At 35.2% G+C, this 15,445-nt stretch overlaps 1 protein-coding gene across 1 annotated transcript in view; it reads right to left on the bottom strand.

The window, feature by feature from the left end:
* Window positions 1-968: 968 nt before the first annotated feature.
* The window catches only part of CEP44 (Centrosomal protein of 44 kDa), a 35,122-nt gene continuing 20,645 nt past the window's right edge, over window positions 969-15,445 (bottom strand). The window contains exons 7-12 of the mRNA XM_051215672.1: window positions 14,370-14,479; window positions 13,263-13,834; window positions 10,467-11,009; window positions 7,954-8,517; window positions 3,733-4,094; window positions 969-2,236 (exon numbers count right to left, since the gene is read on the bottom strand). Coding sequence (XP_051066202.1) covers window positions 2,107-2,236; window positions 3,733-4,094; window positions 7,954-8,517; window positions 10,467-11,009; window positions 13,263-13,834; window positions 14,370-14,479 — 2,281 coding nt within the window. The 3' untranslated portion in view covers window positions 969-2,106. The remainder of the gene's footprint in view (window positions 2,237-3,732; window positions 4,095-7,953; window positions 8,518-10,466; window positions 11,010-13,262; window positions 13,835-14,369; window positions 14,480-15,445) is intronic.

The following is a 15,445-nucleotide window of genomic DNA, read 5'->3' as shown; positions in this document are numbered from 1 at the left end:
TTCACATTGTAATCTCTAGTTGAGATCTCTAAGGTTATAGGCATCGAGTTTGAGGACTGACAATGTTAGAGTTGTGAATTCTTTCTTCTGAATAACCATCACCTTCAGCAGTGATGATCCCCCCTAAGCGGAAAGGGAGGTTGGGAAACGCAAACCCTAAAGACATCAGAATTAACCTTCCCTAACGAATTCCTGTTGTCGAACGTAAGATTTAGAGCGTTTGCAACAAATAGAAAAGCTGTATTACAACTAGTTGTCCTTTGGTTTTGGATTCACACTTTCAAGTCAATATAACTATCAATACTAATACAATTCCTTGAGAAAAGATATTTCTCAACTCGGGAATCCAGATACTGATCGCTAGCAGAATGGAAGCATGTCTTTACTAATAAATCGCTTTTGTTCCTATTATAGACTTTTTGTGTGTTGTCATCTCTCATGCACCACTAGTACTAACGATTGGAGATCAAGAAGTGTAAACACCTATCTCCTAAACGCTCACTCCAAACTACGTATACCGACTTTCGCTTCTCTTTTAAAATTAGTAAAAACATTAAGACAGTGATAAACATATGTAGAATATTCACAACCATCACTTTCATTATTCTAGTGTCGTCAGCGTTGAACATGCTTTGCTTGCTGAGTGTACACGTTTTATAAATTATGGGCTCCTTTGCTTTATGATTATCTCTTATTTATTTACCCAACCTTGGTATACAGTTATTTACCTATATTAGCGCTAAACCCAAACTTTTGACTAGTCTTAGATTTGGTTGCTTTAATCCTATACAAATGATTCGGATAGTAATAAGAAGTAGTTGACTGAGTATGAACTATTGTCGCTCTAATCGTATTTTACTTATCCAGTATGTTTGAGTCTTAAGGCTTCGAGCTATGCATAACATTTAGCCAAAACGTTGGCAAACAATATTCAATAGTCAGAGTTAAGACAACAACAACAGCACATGAATAACCGATTTTTTTATGTTAATCATTTTAAACAAACAAAATTAAATAAGAATACAATTTTCTAGAGGGAGGGGGGAGAACAAGGGTAACAATCTTATAAACTGGATAATAATATTAGTAACGTAAATTTCACTACCAAGGTGTAAATCACCTCTAATATTTATACTCTCAATATTAATATCACACTAAACTCAATTTTCTTTATGAAATGATAAACAATTTAAAAAGAAAAAAACACATTTTCAAAATCAAGATTAAAGGGCTGAAAGAATATTGTAAAACATTACAATAATATTAGCGAAAAAATACAACCGGGTTTGTTTTAGAAGTCACTACTATCATCAATTATAACATGAAGAGAATAGTTCGAGTGAATGAAGAGGCATTTTCAAATAATAATAATAATAATACTAATAGTTTATTATTCTAACTAATTCAGATTGGGATAAACTTGGAAGCACATGTTCAATAAAACAAATAACCAAAACACCATTAAACGAACACTATCACTAATGAGCAAACAATGTAAATGTAATAATATTCTAGTCACAAAGTCTTTACAAAATAATTTGAAAACAGTCTACAGATAATCATAATTTGATAATAAAGTGATTTGACAAGGAGAAATAACAAATATCTGAGATAGTTTTTCATTGATGAAATTATAATTAGACGTTTGAATAAGATTATTCTTTGAATTTTCTGTTCCATTTTAAACTTTTAGTTTGAAATTAGAAAAAAAAGAAACACGTTATAACCGTGTTTCTGACAGTTATATTTATTATTCCTTGCCATCTGTGTAGGTAGATCAATGTGTAGTTGATGTGATCGTTTCATGTATCGAATGATGATGATGACGATGATATTAATAGGTTCATTTTATTCTGTATGTTAAAGTAACTCACTAGTATGTTTGTTCCATTTAAAACAATCACAAACAGAACTAAATGCATTCTTTCTCTTCTGAACACACACATACAAATGCGAAAAGAACAAAAACTTGTACGTCATATTAAGACAAACAAACAATGTAGCATTATTTGTTCGAAAACAGTCACACGAAAAATTGGTTCCTTTTTCATCAACTATAGTCATTTATAATTAAAAAAATTATTCAATCTACTAAGAATTTCAATTTTATGCTTTTAAAATCACTGCATTATTACTATTATCATTGGTTATGATATTATTATTGTTACTGCTGAATATTTCGTTCATTTTAACAACAGGAGAATGCTCTTGAAGAAGATTTTGGGTTTCAGCAAGCCTACAGTGAAAACATTGGGAAAGAATATATATATAGTCCAGTTGGTAGGTTTTCGTGGAGATCGGTCTAATTTTTAGGTTGTACTTGTCACAGACTGACCTTAGTTTCGAGATTATTGAAAACCGGAAAACCTTAGATAACTCGATTCGTCTTAGTTTGGGACTCCTCAGGAGTGCACATCTACGACCACACCAGGGATCGAATTCAGGACCATCAACATAGCAGCGAATGCTTAACCATTAGAATCACTGGTTTAAGCTTTGATGATTCAATTCGAACTTCAAGGAGTCCCATACTGAGACAAAACCACTGATTACTGCTTTCCGGCTTTTACTCCTAGCCCAACTGAGATCAGGTTGTGACGAATACAAATTACAAAAACACATATTTATGGTTAAAATGACTAATCAAATGACTAAACATAGTTTACATAACGAAATAACATCAGCTATAAATTTACATGGGGGTATTAGACAACTGAGAGACATGAGGGCTCTGACTGTATAATGTTGGAGTCACAAACTAAAAAAAACGAATGTTCAATGTGAGTTTGGTTTTCAAGAATCCTCTATCCGGTTATAAAAGGTCGTGATGAAAACTAGCTTCAAACTACACTAGTCATTTTACAAAACATCTAAGTAAAATATTAGAAATACTATGGGTGAATGCGTTCCGCTTCATCTAAATGCGAAATACTGCTGCTTCAGAACTGGTCTGCGTAATTGTCTATATTGATCATAGAGAGTGAAGTATTTCAGTACGTTCACTGGTTGGTCGGTATCTAACGAAAGCTCTGTTGGTTTTTATCAAAGCGCATTACGTGTGTAGGAGGCGAGGTGTCCATCTGCCAATCGTATAAAGTTCAGGATTTGTGATTAGAGTCATAGAGATATAACCAGTCAGTGACTGAGAACTCCAAGTAATATATCTCAGAACCAACTATCTTGGAGATGTGCCCACTTATTTTTCAACAGATCTCGGAAATCATATTGATCCTCAATTTTTGTGTCATTGAATTATTTTGGTAAACTGATGAATTCATTTCCTCATGCTACTTCAAAGTGTAACGATTTGAACCGATGCATTTCTATTTGAGGCTGTGTATATGTGTGGCCTTAGTTTACATATTGATTTTCTTGGCTGTAAGATTTCTGTTAGTACGATAAGATCATTATGGAAGATGAACTGTTATATGTTGATTGGGAGGATTGAACTGTGAAACACTACATTTTGTATGTTCAAACGAGAACCCGATTGGCCACTTAGGTTTGTAACTTGACTCTCTTTACAAGTACAAGTTGGTGTACCCAGCTTTCAGTGACAATTTACATGTAGGAGTTAGTGATAATACTGCAGCCTAATCGAAGTAGGTAGAGAGCGACTCAAACGTGTGACCAACAGACTGAAAGTCGAATGCCCAATGAATTAAGTCACCTCCTAGATTACAGCAGTAAGCGTCCTTAATCACTGAAGAAAGGAAAATTTAGATGACTTACATATTGGTTATACGTTCCACTTGAGCACGATATGAAGCCTCGGACTTCTGATTGATTGGAGTCTTTGATTCAACAGATTTACGTGATGAATTTAATGGCAACAAAGGTATCATCATTTTACGCTGACCACAAGAATTCTCAAATGGATTAGATGTATCATGTCTGGTAGAATAATCAGCAGATGATTTAGGACGATAAGGTAATGCCGAATTATTACGACCGAATGAAAGGGATTGAATTTCAGATTGTTGATCTAAATCGACCAGTGAACAAGTATTCAGATCAAGTAATCTAGATGATCGATGATTGATAGTTTTCAAAGAGTCAGCATATTTAGAATGAACGGATCCTGGAATTTCATTCTTTAATACAATGCAAAATAATGAATAAAACTATAAACATACTTTTATTGAAAACAGTATAAACTGATAGTCGATTTTGATAATTACGTACTCTATTATAATGGATCATGCTGACATACATATGTCATGTACAAAAAGTTAGCACATATCTAGTATCCAATAACTTAAAAGCAGACCTTACTTAGAAAACATAATTTTCAGTCTACCAACAAATTTGACTACTATAGTTAGGATATCGTTCAAATATTCACAAGTTTTTAAACAAATAGATAACTGTTACATTAGTAAAACAGACATTTTGAACTACAATGTCTATTTCATCGAACAAATCAGAAGGAAATTTAATATATTTCGAATGCGACCCGGGGGCAGAGGCGAATTACAAGATTATTTCCCCTAGTAAAATACCATTAGCAATGATCTATCTAGCATTTTGGTAACTCATTAATCAATTACAGGTTTGTGTAATAGGCTTTAGGTGCCAATTTAAGTGTAAAGACTAGTAATACCATATGGTTTCTGAAACCGAATTCCATAGAGTGAAGTTACCAGTTAGAAGCTGAACGTCCCAACCATTGGAGTCACCGCTCCATATCTCTTTAGTGTACTTATTACACGTAATTGTTAGCAAAACGGATCATCACCAAGTTTACAAACATTTTAATGTTAGATTATTTGTCATTGTGCCTTGTTATTAGATATTATTTCAATAGACCAGTTTACAAAACTTTTTGTTTTCTGGATTGATGTTATTCACCGGTTACGTGAGTGAAAAGTCCGAGAATTTCGTATTGAAGGTTTTAGTGTGTTAATTTAAAGTTCACAACATCTTTAAGCTCATAGAGTAAAAACGAATTGGAGACTTTTCTGTTAATTCATCTACTTAAATTTTGTCAATATAGGAAATAGGTCAGTAAAAGTAACAAATGTTAGCAAAATTCTAGTTGACACACGTTTTTTACGATCGATATTTGATTTAAACAAATTATCTTAATTTTAATACTTAGCATAGTATCCATACGATAATTGCGCGACTTTGAAAGATTATTTCTGTAACTTTTTCTTACTATACTAACTTTGAGTTTCCATTATCAGACTGTCTTAATTTCATGTATGTGGTACTGCTAATTGTCGTCAACTGATCACATTATTAAATGTAATTTTATCCTATGCGTTCACAGTCTTTTACTCTTGTTCTTCTCTATTTCAGACTTCTTCGCACACGCTGATTTGCATGCTCCCCCTTCATAGCATATAAAATGCCTTCAAGGCTGGATGTAAACTGCTACATGCTTCCATCTTATTGGACGATCTACTCCTATAGATGATTCCAGCCATTCAGCTGAGTTGCACATTGTGCAGTTACAGTTTTTTCGCAGATTGACAAATCAGTTAGTTGAAGAACCATTACTGAATATTAGAGAGCAGTCGATAGCTTTTTCACCCTAGTATAGGTCTGTCTTCAAAAATATGCACCCACGACGAACACATAGGATCTAAAACAACAACTTCGGGTCTAGCGAGTCTAAACAATTAATCGAAATTCAATGGTCTATATCAATAATCATGGTCAACTTACTATAGACAGCAAGATAACGATCCAACCTAATAAGTAGTAACTGACTGTTATAACGGAACGAATAATGTAAAAGTTTAAACCGGTTTTCCGAATGATTAATTATACTTTTTTATATGATTACTGAGTATCTACATTACAGTACTGATGTGTGGACGAGAATGATAATGATTGGTTATCCGCTTAGTCAGACATGTAGATAGTCTGACAGGTGTCAGATGAGTTATAGATTCTCTTATCCTTATTATTATTACGACACAATTATTATTGATTGTTCATTGTTGTTGGATTGTGTCTGGTTTTGGTGTGGAAATATATTTACGTTGTGATCAGGCTAATCACGTGTTCTTGATCTGAGTTGTGTTGAAGTCCTGTAGAATAGACACTGAGAGGGAATCTAGTGTAGATAATCGTTTAAGGTAAATTAACGTCCCATACGTGGAAACGTGGAAACCCAACCGTTATAACATTAGACGAAGTAAAACCGAGCGTTATAACAAGTACTTATGTATTCATTTTATCATTTCATTTTTATTTTAAACACATAAAGATTGGCACAAAGTGAAACCAAATATACATGCGCTATACAAAGTTATCATAGAATATTTATGGGCTGGGATGCTGTTTGGGTGTGCAAACGAAGGAAGGTTTTCTAAGGGGGCCACTCACAGAGCCTTTGACCTAGAAGTCTAATCCACAAGGCAGTAGAGCAACATTAGATGTAGTCTCGTAATAACCGGCGATCAAGAATAGCTTCATGTGTCCTTCGTTTCCTCCGGATCCTGGAGACTATGTGTAACACTGGCTTGAAATCAAGATTTTCCAACTCCCCTAGATGGATTGTCCGCACTCACTAACCCGGTTTAAGCGCCGAATATTCACTTCCCGTCTTCTCAATTTCATAAACAACACCCCCACCGTGAGAGGGGAGTATGTAGGAATTCCTTAGCAGTGGTTATACACGCATGATCATATGGTCATATCTCGAGTGGCAGAGCGGACCCTCCCTACCCTCGGCCATATCAGATCATTTCGGGGCCTTTTAACCCAAGCTTTCGACTAACCCATAAACTACTGTCGTACGACTTACCATTCCTATTTAATTGCCATTTTATTATTTAGTCTCCTCCATTCACAGCCACTTTTAGCTTGCTTATGCATGACTGTTAGTTTTCATTTTATGGTGTGGTGGGGTCCGGTATGTCTGTACATAAACCACATCTGTTTGAGATATGAAGATAGTGGAGGGTGATTACTAATTTTGGATAGAGAGGAACTAACGAATAGTTGACTAATAAGAACTTAGCTGCTGGCTCAGGGACAATCGTGCTGATCGGGCGTATATTCGGCCAAGTTAGAGACACTAAGCTAACAGAAGACCAAATCGGAACTGGGATTCTGATATGTGACTGGGCACATGACATTTGTCAATGCGTTCAGGAGACATAACATTGTTATACTAAGAATATGTTTGAATTTTACATCAGTTACGACATAATACTAGAATTCAGCCTTCTTATACTGAATAGCTTTCTTAAAACTTGATACAAGGATGTTATGTTATAAAGGAGGTTTTCTGTGATTTAGTTAAACGAAATTTCGACTGTTAAAATCGATTAATATAATGCTAATCGACAGATGAACGCAATGATGTAATGTGACCGAAATAACGGCTACTCGCGAGATGATTAAAGATCAAAGACAAAACCACTAGCCAGAGGGATGGATTTTTTAAAAATAATAAAATGACAGAATACGAACACAAAATAAACATGATTAAAATACTATAGGCGATTGGAAGAAAATAGTCTATATGTCTCACAACCTCTAATCAATTGAAATCTGATGTTAGAAGGAGATGATATCATGATAATTCTTCTAGCGGATGTATGGACACCCGTAGAGGTCGTATTAATCATTTGACATGTCTCCAGGCTACGCAAAAGGGTTGTGATGCATTTGTGTGAAGTGCTAGCACCGAAGAAACGGATATAGCAGAAAAACAAAAAATCGCCTGTACGATTACGTAACGGCCGAAATGTTGCTTGCTCGTTACGTACCAAAATGTTGCTTATACTTCATTGTTCCAGTCTTACTAAGTGCTGAATTCAACATTTTTATCTAATTTCGCCTCTGTGTGAAAGAACCCTACAACACAGAGAACATTATACAAACTATATAGTCTACGTAAATATCTCTAGACTCACAGTAATTTTTTTAAATGACATAAACTATAAAGAGGCAAAATATATATGAATATAATCTATAAATATATAAACTAACCCGACTTGATAAGTCATAACAATTTTCATTGAATTTATATGAATCATGGAATGAATTAAAAGTATTCGGAACATTTTTGATAGATTGATGATTATCATTTATAGAAATTTTCACGTTCTGACTTTCTGTTTTATCCATTATAGCTTGATTACTAGCAACTGAATAATGATAATCGTTGTTATCTTGTAAATTCAATTTTGTTGATGTCAAATATTTAGGTTTTGACTCAGATAATTTATTATTATAACTTGGAATATAACGATCTGCATACGATTTAACATCATAAGAGTTGGTTGTTGTTGTCGCCGTTGTCACTGGTAACGATGAAATTACAGCATTCGTGGTAGTGTTTGTTTTTGTTCCAATTGTGCACTTCGTTTCATTGAACGTATCCAACGTAGAACTGCCACTATTAGATGTGACAATTGAATTTGTTGAGTTAATGGGCAAATAACTACTATATTTTCCTATAACAACATGAGGTAAACTAGTAGGATCGACAATATTCCTACTTCCATATATATCAATTGAATCCGTGAGTGGTTGATTTGAACCAACAGTATTCTATAGGTTAACATTTTAAAAAAAACACATACAACCTGAAACCGATAATCGCAATGAATACAAACAACAGTGTCCTTAATTAGGAAAATTAATGTTTCCTGTTTCAAGTTTTGCATAAATGTTCGGGTAATAACTAACGAAGAAATTCATAGTGTAAGCTACAACCCACTATCTCAAAATCTACAATCTATCATTGATAATGCATAATCCGGATTTATCGATCGTTCAAGGACTCTCAGTGTTCGCAATAAATTGAAACCCAGTCGATATTATCGATTAAGTGAAGGTCACTTCTATGAACGCATAGCAAGAACACACCATAACACGAACATTGTTGCTGATAGAGTGGAAATAAACGCTTCCCATCCAACTAACAGGAAACAACACCATCCAAAAACATCTCGAGGACAGAAATCTCAGATGGTGAATTCATGCATCACAAGTTTATACAATTGCATACTCTTTTGGTTTACATAAGATCAGACCAGTCCCGTGGCCATAAAGTGCATCAGGTCCGTTTTATTGGTTTTCTTGTACCCAGTTATATTACTAGCCCTAAATCGCCATTCATGTTCCTTTTATATACCTTTTTTTATCTGTATGTCTATCGGTTATGTCTCTATAAAAACCACTACGCATTCGGGATTCTGGTTGTGCTACCACACTTGGATATTAGAAACAACCGAGCTATTTTAATACGAATAGTCCTATTGCGGACTCGATAACATGAAGTGTAAGAAAAACTTGATATTCAAGTCGGCAAACTTAAAATGACATAACTCAACATACACAGCAACGAAGGTATAGATTTGACCTCAAAGTGTACAGAAAATTAGAGACCGATTAGAAAACGGTAAAGATCGTGCTCAAAATTGGATTGGAAAAAAGCACTCGCAGTTTCTGTCACTAGCAAGACTTGAGCAGTATTAATAAAAATTGAGTAATCATTTGTTAGCCTTAGGACTTCTCCTTTTCCAAAGTCCATTCACTGCACCTGAAATTCTATGGTTTTCCTTCGCTATCGTTTACTTCTTCAGAGTAGCAATTCTTTTATAGGTTCTTGTGTCACTTCTGTATTTTCTTTACAAGAATCAATGAGGGTATCCACGGCTGTAGTGAACTCCTCTGGTCAGTCTTCTTTGGGTTTCCTGAGCAAACGATCCTTGTGGCGTACATGTCTTTTTCCTTCCACAATTACTTCAAAAATGACTACCTCTCTGACCCATTAACAAACCCCTTTGCCCATGCATCTCTGTCAATTCTGTAGTCTGCCAGTCTTTTATAAGCTGCCTGGCTGCTGTTTTCCCTTTCTGGATCATTTTATTGCATCATTTATTGTTCGCAGCCTTCATCTTCTACCAGTAACTTTTACGGTGGGGAACTGTTGTGGGGGCATGCTTGTATATAGGTAGGAACCACTGAATGATTTCTGTTACATCTCCTTTTGCTTTCAGAACAGTTATTTTAACTGTCCACATTCGCTCCCCACCATGTCATTCATAATTTAACAGACAAACTGAGCGACTTGTTGACAATAATCTCATCAATTATACATACTTTTGTTAAAAAAAGAGAATGAGCTACACGTCTATATATGTAGCAAGATTAGGGAACGCCAATACCACCTACTTGCTTTTATTCAAATAAATGGATAAGTCTCTAGAACTTTATTCACTGATTCTCTGGTTTAAACCCTGCTTCATCTATTTCAGTTTGGACAACCAAGTATAGCCATCCCATTTAAAGTGTGGGTCAAAGCCAATTACAGGAATCTGTATCCGGTAAACGAGTTAAAAGTAGATTAGGAAAAAGAAGCTATTGATCACAAGCTAATTACCTACATTAGTGAGATGCATATATAAGGACACACACAAAAAGTTTCAAGACTAAATTCCTTTTTAAAATAGAAAAAAAACGATGAATGAATAAAAAATTAGCCATAAACTTACTCCGCTATATGTTCTTGAACGATGATTAAACGAACAATCAGTCTCAACATTTGTTAGTCTACTCTCTAATTTATTTATACGCGTAAGCATACCATTCACTTTACCGGTTAATTGGAACAATGAATTCATTATATTTCGAAGATCTTCATGATTCATTAAACTAGATTGATTATCCTGATGATCAACCACTGGAGGAAGATCATTGCTATTGAATAACAAATGTTCATTAGTATTATTATTGTGATCTTTAAATGATGATGAAGTACAATAATTCTCTTTTGAGCGTTGCTTCGAATTATTTGGGGCATCAAGTGATTTTATTGGCACCATTGAAGTTGCAGTCACCGTACTGACGGATCCAGTAGTAGAAGCGGTCAATTTATGATCGGATAATTTTGTACAATTTTCATATAGTGTATGAGATGTATAAGAACGTCGTGGATTGTTATTGTCAAATGGATGATGGGCATGATAGATGTGTTTATACTGAGCATATTCATTTTTGAATTTGTTATGTTGATCACGTGAATTAAGATCAGTATTCTGAATATTATACAAAATAGGATTTAAGAAAATTAAACCATTTCATGATAATTCATTATTTGTAAAACGAATTAAAAGTTCAGCGAATAAAAACAATTAGAAGGGAGAAAAATAAAGTTATTTTAGTACTTAAAATGAAGTTTTCTTAACCAATGGTTCTTTAGTCCCAAACTTGATCGGCTGACAGATTATCAACGGTGGTCTAGTAAAATCACTCTTGACGTCTAACACTGTCATGTTGACTTAGTATTATTTCGCCTAAGACTAAATATCTTTGCTTTATTTTTTAGACGCATTTTGACGATGAATATGAAACGACATTAGTTCGAGGTACACAGACCTTCTAGCTATCCAACAGTACTGTACTTCGTTGTCAATTTATTTATTTTAGTGTTACGATTGTAAATATAACGGATAGAGATAGGTTAATTATCAAGAAGTAAACAGCATGGCTCCATGTAGATCGTATAACGCCTAGCAAACATTCTTTTCTAACTGAAATATATTCTTTCGATTTTTTTTTATCATGGTTAATAGATAAACCAAAGATAGCTCCAACAGATTGCAGCCCAGATGAGTTTTACAACCAGTAAACTATTCTACAGAAAGTGCATTCGACAGATATTGTAGTACTAGCTATAAACTTGGATGCTCAATTCAGGTGTCTAGGCACAGAACAGAGTCGTTGAGGTGGCTGATGGGGACTTATTGGTTGCAGGTCAGATAACGGTGACCGTCTAATGCAACTATGCGCAGAATACAACCTGTTTTTGGTTAGCATTAACTACCGACACAGTCATCGCCGATGTGCTGCCTGGCGTTCTCCCTCTGCATCTAAAACCTGGACTCAGATTGATCATATCGCGATAAACTACCTCTGGCGTGGTTGTGTACAAGACTGCCACTCCTTTGGAGTATCTATCTGGACTCTGATCATACCCTTGTTTGAACTAGTCTTACCTTACGTTTCAGTGGCCAACAAATTCATCGTCCTAAACAGATCGATGTCAGCGAATTGGTTGCAGCTTCTGTTGTAGCTAAATAGTGAGCAGACAGTAGTCGGGGAATTTGTGTACCTGGGTAGCTGCGTAAATGCTGGTGGTGGCGTGAGATTAATTTACGTATAGTGAAAGCCAGAGCGGCTCATGCCAACTTGGAGCATCTTTGGAGCCTTCGTGATGTTAGTCTGGTTGTAAAGGGTTGGGTCTATAACACATCGGTGAGAGCAGTTTTTAAGTATGCTTGTGAAACATGACCTCTCCGAGCTGAGGACGTTAGACGACTCTGCTGACGTCCAATGGCAAAACCATGTCAGAAATGCAGGAAATCGGCATCGTGTGTTAGGGCACAGCAACGATAATTCAACTGGTTTCACTATCTTGAAACATCGACTTCGGTGGTTTGGAGACATCTTACAAACGTTGTCCAAGAGAATTCCACGTCGCACACTATTTGCCGACACTGTGACTGGTTGGAGAAAGCGGAGAGGTGATCAGCGTATGACATGGTGTTGTAATATGAAAGAAAACTGTACAGAGCTGGCTTCTGTTGATCCTTCATGACTCCCTGGTTGTGGTCCTAAAAATGGTGCAACACAGTGGCTAGAAAAATTATCAGACATGGCTCAGAATAAAAGCCAGTGGCGATCGTGCTGTAACTTTCTTTTACTTCATAAAAGTAAACGTAACTTATTTGACTGAAAGAATTCTTTTTGGTTGCATTTTTGCTAACTGAAATGTTTCTCTGATTATTATCATTTCACTCTCATACACTGATTTCTGTTTGTTGTTGTTCTTCTCTTCATTATACGCACTTTACATTCTCTATCTGTTCACCTCACTGTTATTGTGTGGCGCATATGTATTTGGTGCCCTTATATACCAATGTTTACGTGTTTAAATAAATAAATTTCTTTTATTTGAAACAAGTCAGATGCATATACATACCTACATCCAGCTGAAGCTGGAACCCAGTGCCTATTGCTTCAAATACGAGAACGTTATTTGTTAGTCTGTTGAATCATGAAAGCCACTTGTTCAACGAGTATGTTCACTAAAAGCAACTATACAAAATTCTAATCATGTAAATACAAGCAATATTAAGGCGTCCATTCAATAAATTTACAGATTGGTAGATTAATTTAGACAATGAATGTCAACAAAGAGAAAAATTCAATTCTTTACAAGTGATGATGAACACCAATATATAAAATAATAATGGTAATAATAATACGTAAGGAAAAGAAAAACCTACTAGTGTCTTTGTCCTGTAAAACTTTGCTTGTTTACCATTTACATTACGATCATTACCACGGTTATGAGGTTCTTGTGAACATTCTCTACTTTGAACAGTTTTATTACCATTTAAAACAGTACAATTGATTTCATTCGATAAATCATTATAGACTACAGGACTTTTTCCACTGGAATGTACAAATTTTCTACACAATTCAGTATTATTATCATTATTATTGCTGTTATCATTAGATGGAACAAGTGATTTTTTAACATTCCGCTCAATTGATCGATTCAATGAAACTCCAGGCAACACTAAAGGTATTTGTGTGTTCGAATTAGCCTTCAACTGATCATTATGATGTCGGCTCTCGTGTTGTCGTTGATGATGATAATAATTGGAATGTATTCTATTCTTATCTTGATGTTTAATTAAGGATCCTATATTTAAAGCAACAGTGGTAGCCATTTCAATTTTACGTTCTGCAAATCCAGTCACAAAAAATTGTGCCATTGTAATCGATGGTCGATAAGAGAAAACATCTCGAAGAATACGATAAAGCACTTCCATAAATCTGCTGTCTGTTGTGCCTGAATTTATATACATATATGACGGATCAAGAAAAAAATGAATGAAGTGATAATTATGGATAATACTTGGCAAAATTGAATGTATTATTTGCCTAGTACAAATTTATTTACCTGGTTACGAACAGAAAGTTTTGTGTGTGAAGCCTAACGATACTACTCATCTTCCTGAAATGAGGTGAAGCTGTTTTCAAGCCTGAGGCTGAATAGTCTGAAGTTAAATTTTTCAATCACTAAGTCATATACGTGATAATTATATAAGAAGTAACGTGATTTACTTGTTATGAGTTTGCGTTGAGAGAAATTCCGCTGACACTGGTTTTGTCTAGGTTTACGATTTTCTAGGAGTACATGAAATCCAGTCTAGCATAGTATTTTTTAAAATTTAATCCAATTCAAAAACGCAAAAATAACTTCACAAGAATATGCACTCAAGATAATATCTACACACATAGTGTCATATTTGACAAGAAGAAGAAAACATAAATAAATTTATTAATGGTAATAATGGATGTATTAACTTATTGTAAAATCATACCGAGCATTCCAAATCCAAGTTCAACGAGGTAACTGGTGACTTTTGCATTATAATCACAGAGTAAACGCCGATAAAATTCAACAAATGCAGATGACTGACCCAACACCATACTAAAATAAACATGAAAACATGTATCTATGTATAGCATCGGTAAAATATAACTCACTAGACTGTTAAGCGTAATTATTTTCTAGTTATTAATGGTCAAATCGAATGCTATGTATTTGAAATGTTAAATCATGGACTGATTTTAATTAAAAAACTGCTGAAAACTAGGGAGTAGTAGACAGCTATTTCGTTTTAGTACGGGACACCTTGGAAGTGTAAATTCAAAACTCCACCAATGATTGAACCCCATGATCATAGGGAATTTCGGCTAGTACTTAAGGATCAGACAAATCAAGAACGGTAAAGCAGCGGGACCAGACAATATTCCAGCAGAGGTACTGAAAGCAGATGTAGCAGCAACTGCAAAGACACCCCACATTCTCTTTAATAAAAAGTTGGGATGAAGAACAAGTACCAAAAGACTGGAAAGAAGGAATTCTGATCAAAATATCAAAGAAAGGCGATCTCAGCAAGTGTGATAACTACAGGGGCATCACTCATCTCTCAATACTAAGAAAAGTTTTCAACAGGGTATTATTAAACAAAATGAAGGACTCCGTAGACACCCAACTTCGTGACCAACAGGCTGGATTCCGTAAGGATTGATCGTGTACAGACCGAATCGCAACACTACGGATCATTGTGGAACAATCAATTGAATGGAATTCATCACTCTACATCAACTTCATTGACTACGAGAAAGCATTTGGTAGCGTGGACAGGACAACATTATGGAGGCTTCTTCGACACTACGGCGTGCCTCAGAAGACAGAAAATATCATACGAAATTCCTATGATGGATTAAACTGCGAAATCGTGCATGGAGGACAGTTGACAAAGTCGTTCGAAGTGAAGACCGGTGTCAGGCAAGGTTGCTTACTCTTACCTTTTCTCTTTCTCCTAATGATCGACTGGATCATGAAGAGGTCAACATCTGGGGGGAAGCATGGGATACAGTGAACAGCTAG

The sequence above is a fragment of the Schistosoma haematobium genome, chromosome 4 (genome assembly GCF_000699445.3).
Source record: "Schistosoma haematobium chromosome 4, whole genome shotgun sequence".
Taxonomy (NCBI): Eukaryota; Metazoa; Platyhelminthes; class Trematoda; order Strigeidida; family Schistosomatidae; genus Schistosoma; species Schistosoma haematobium.
The sequence above is the reverse complement of the archived record's forward strand: the minus strand, read 5'-3'. Positions and strand labels throughout refer to the sequence as shown.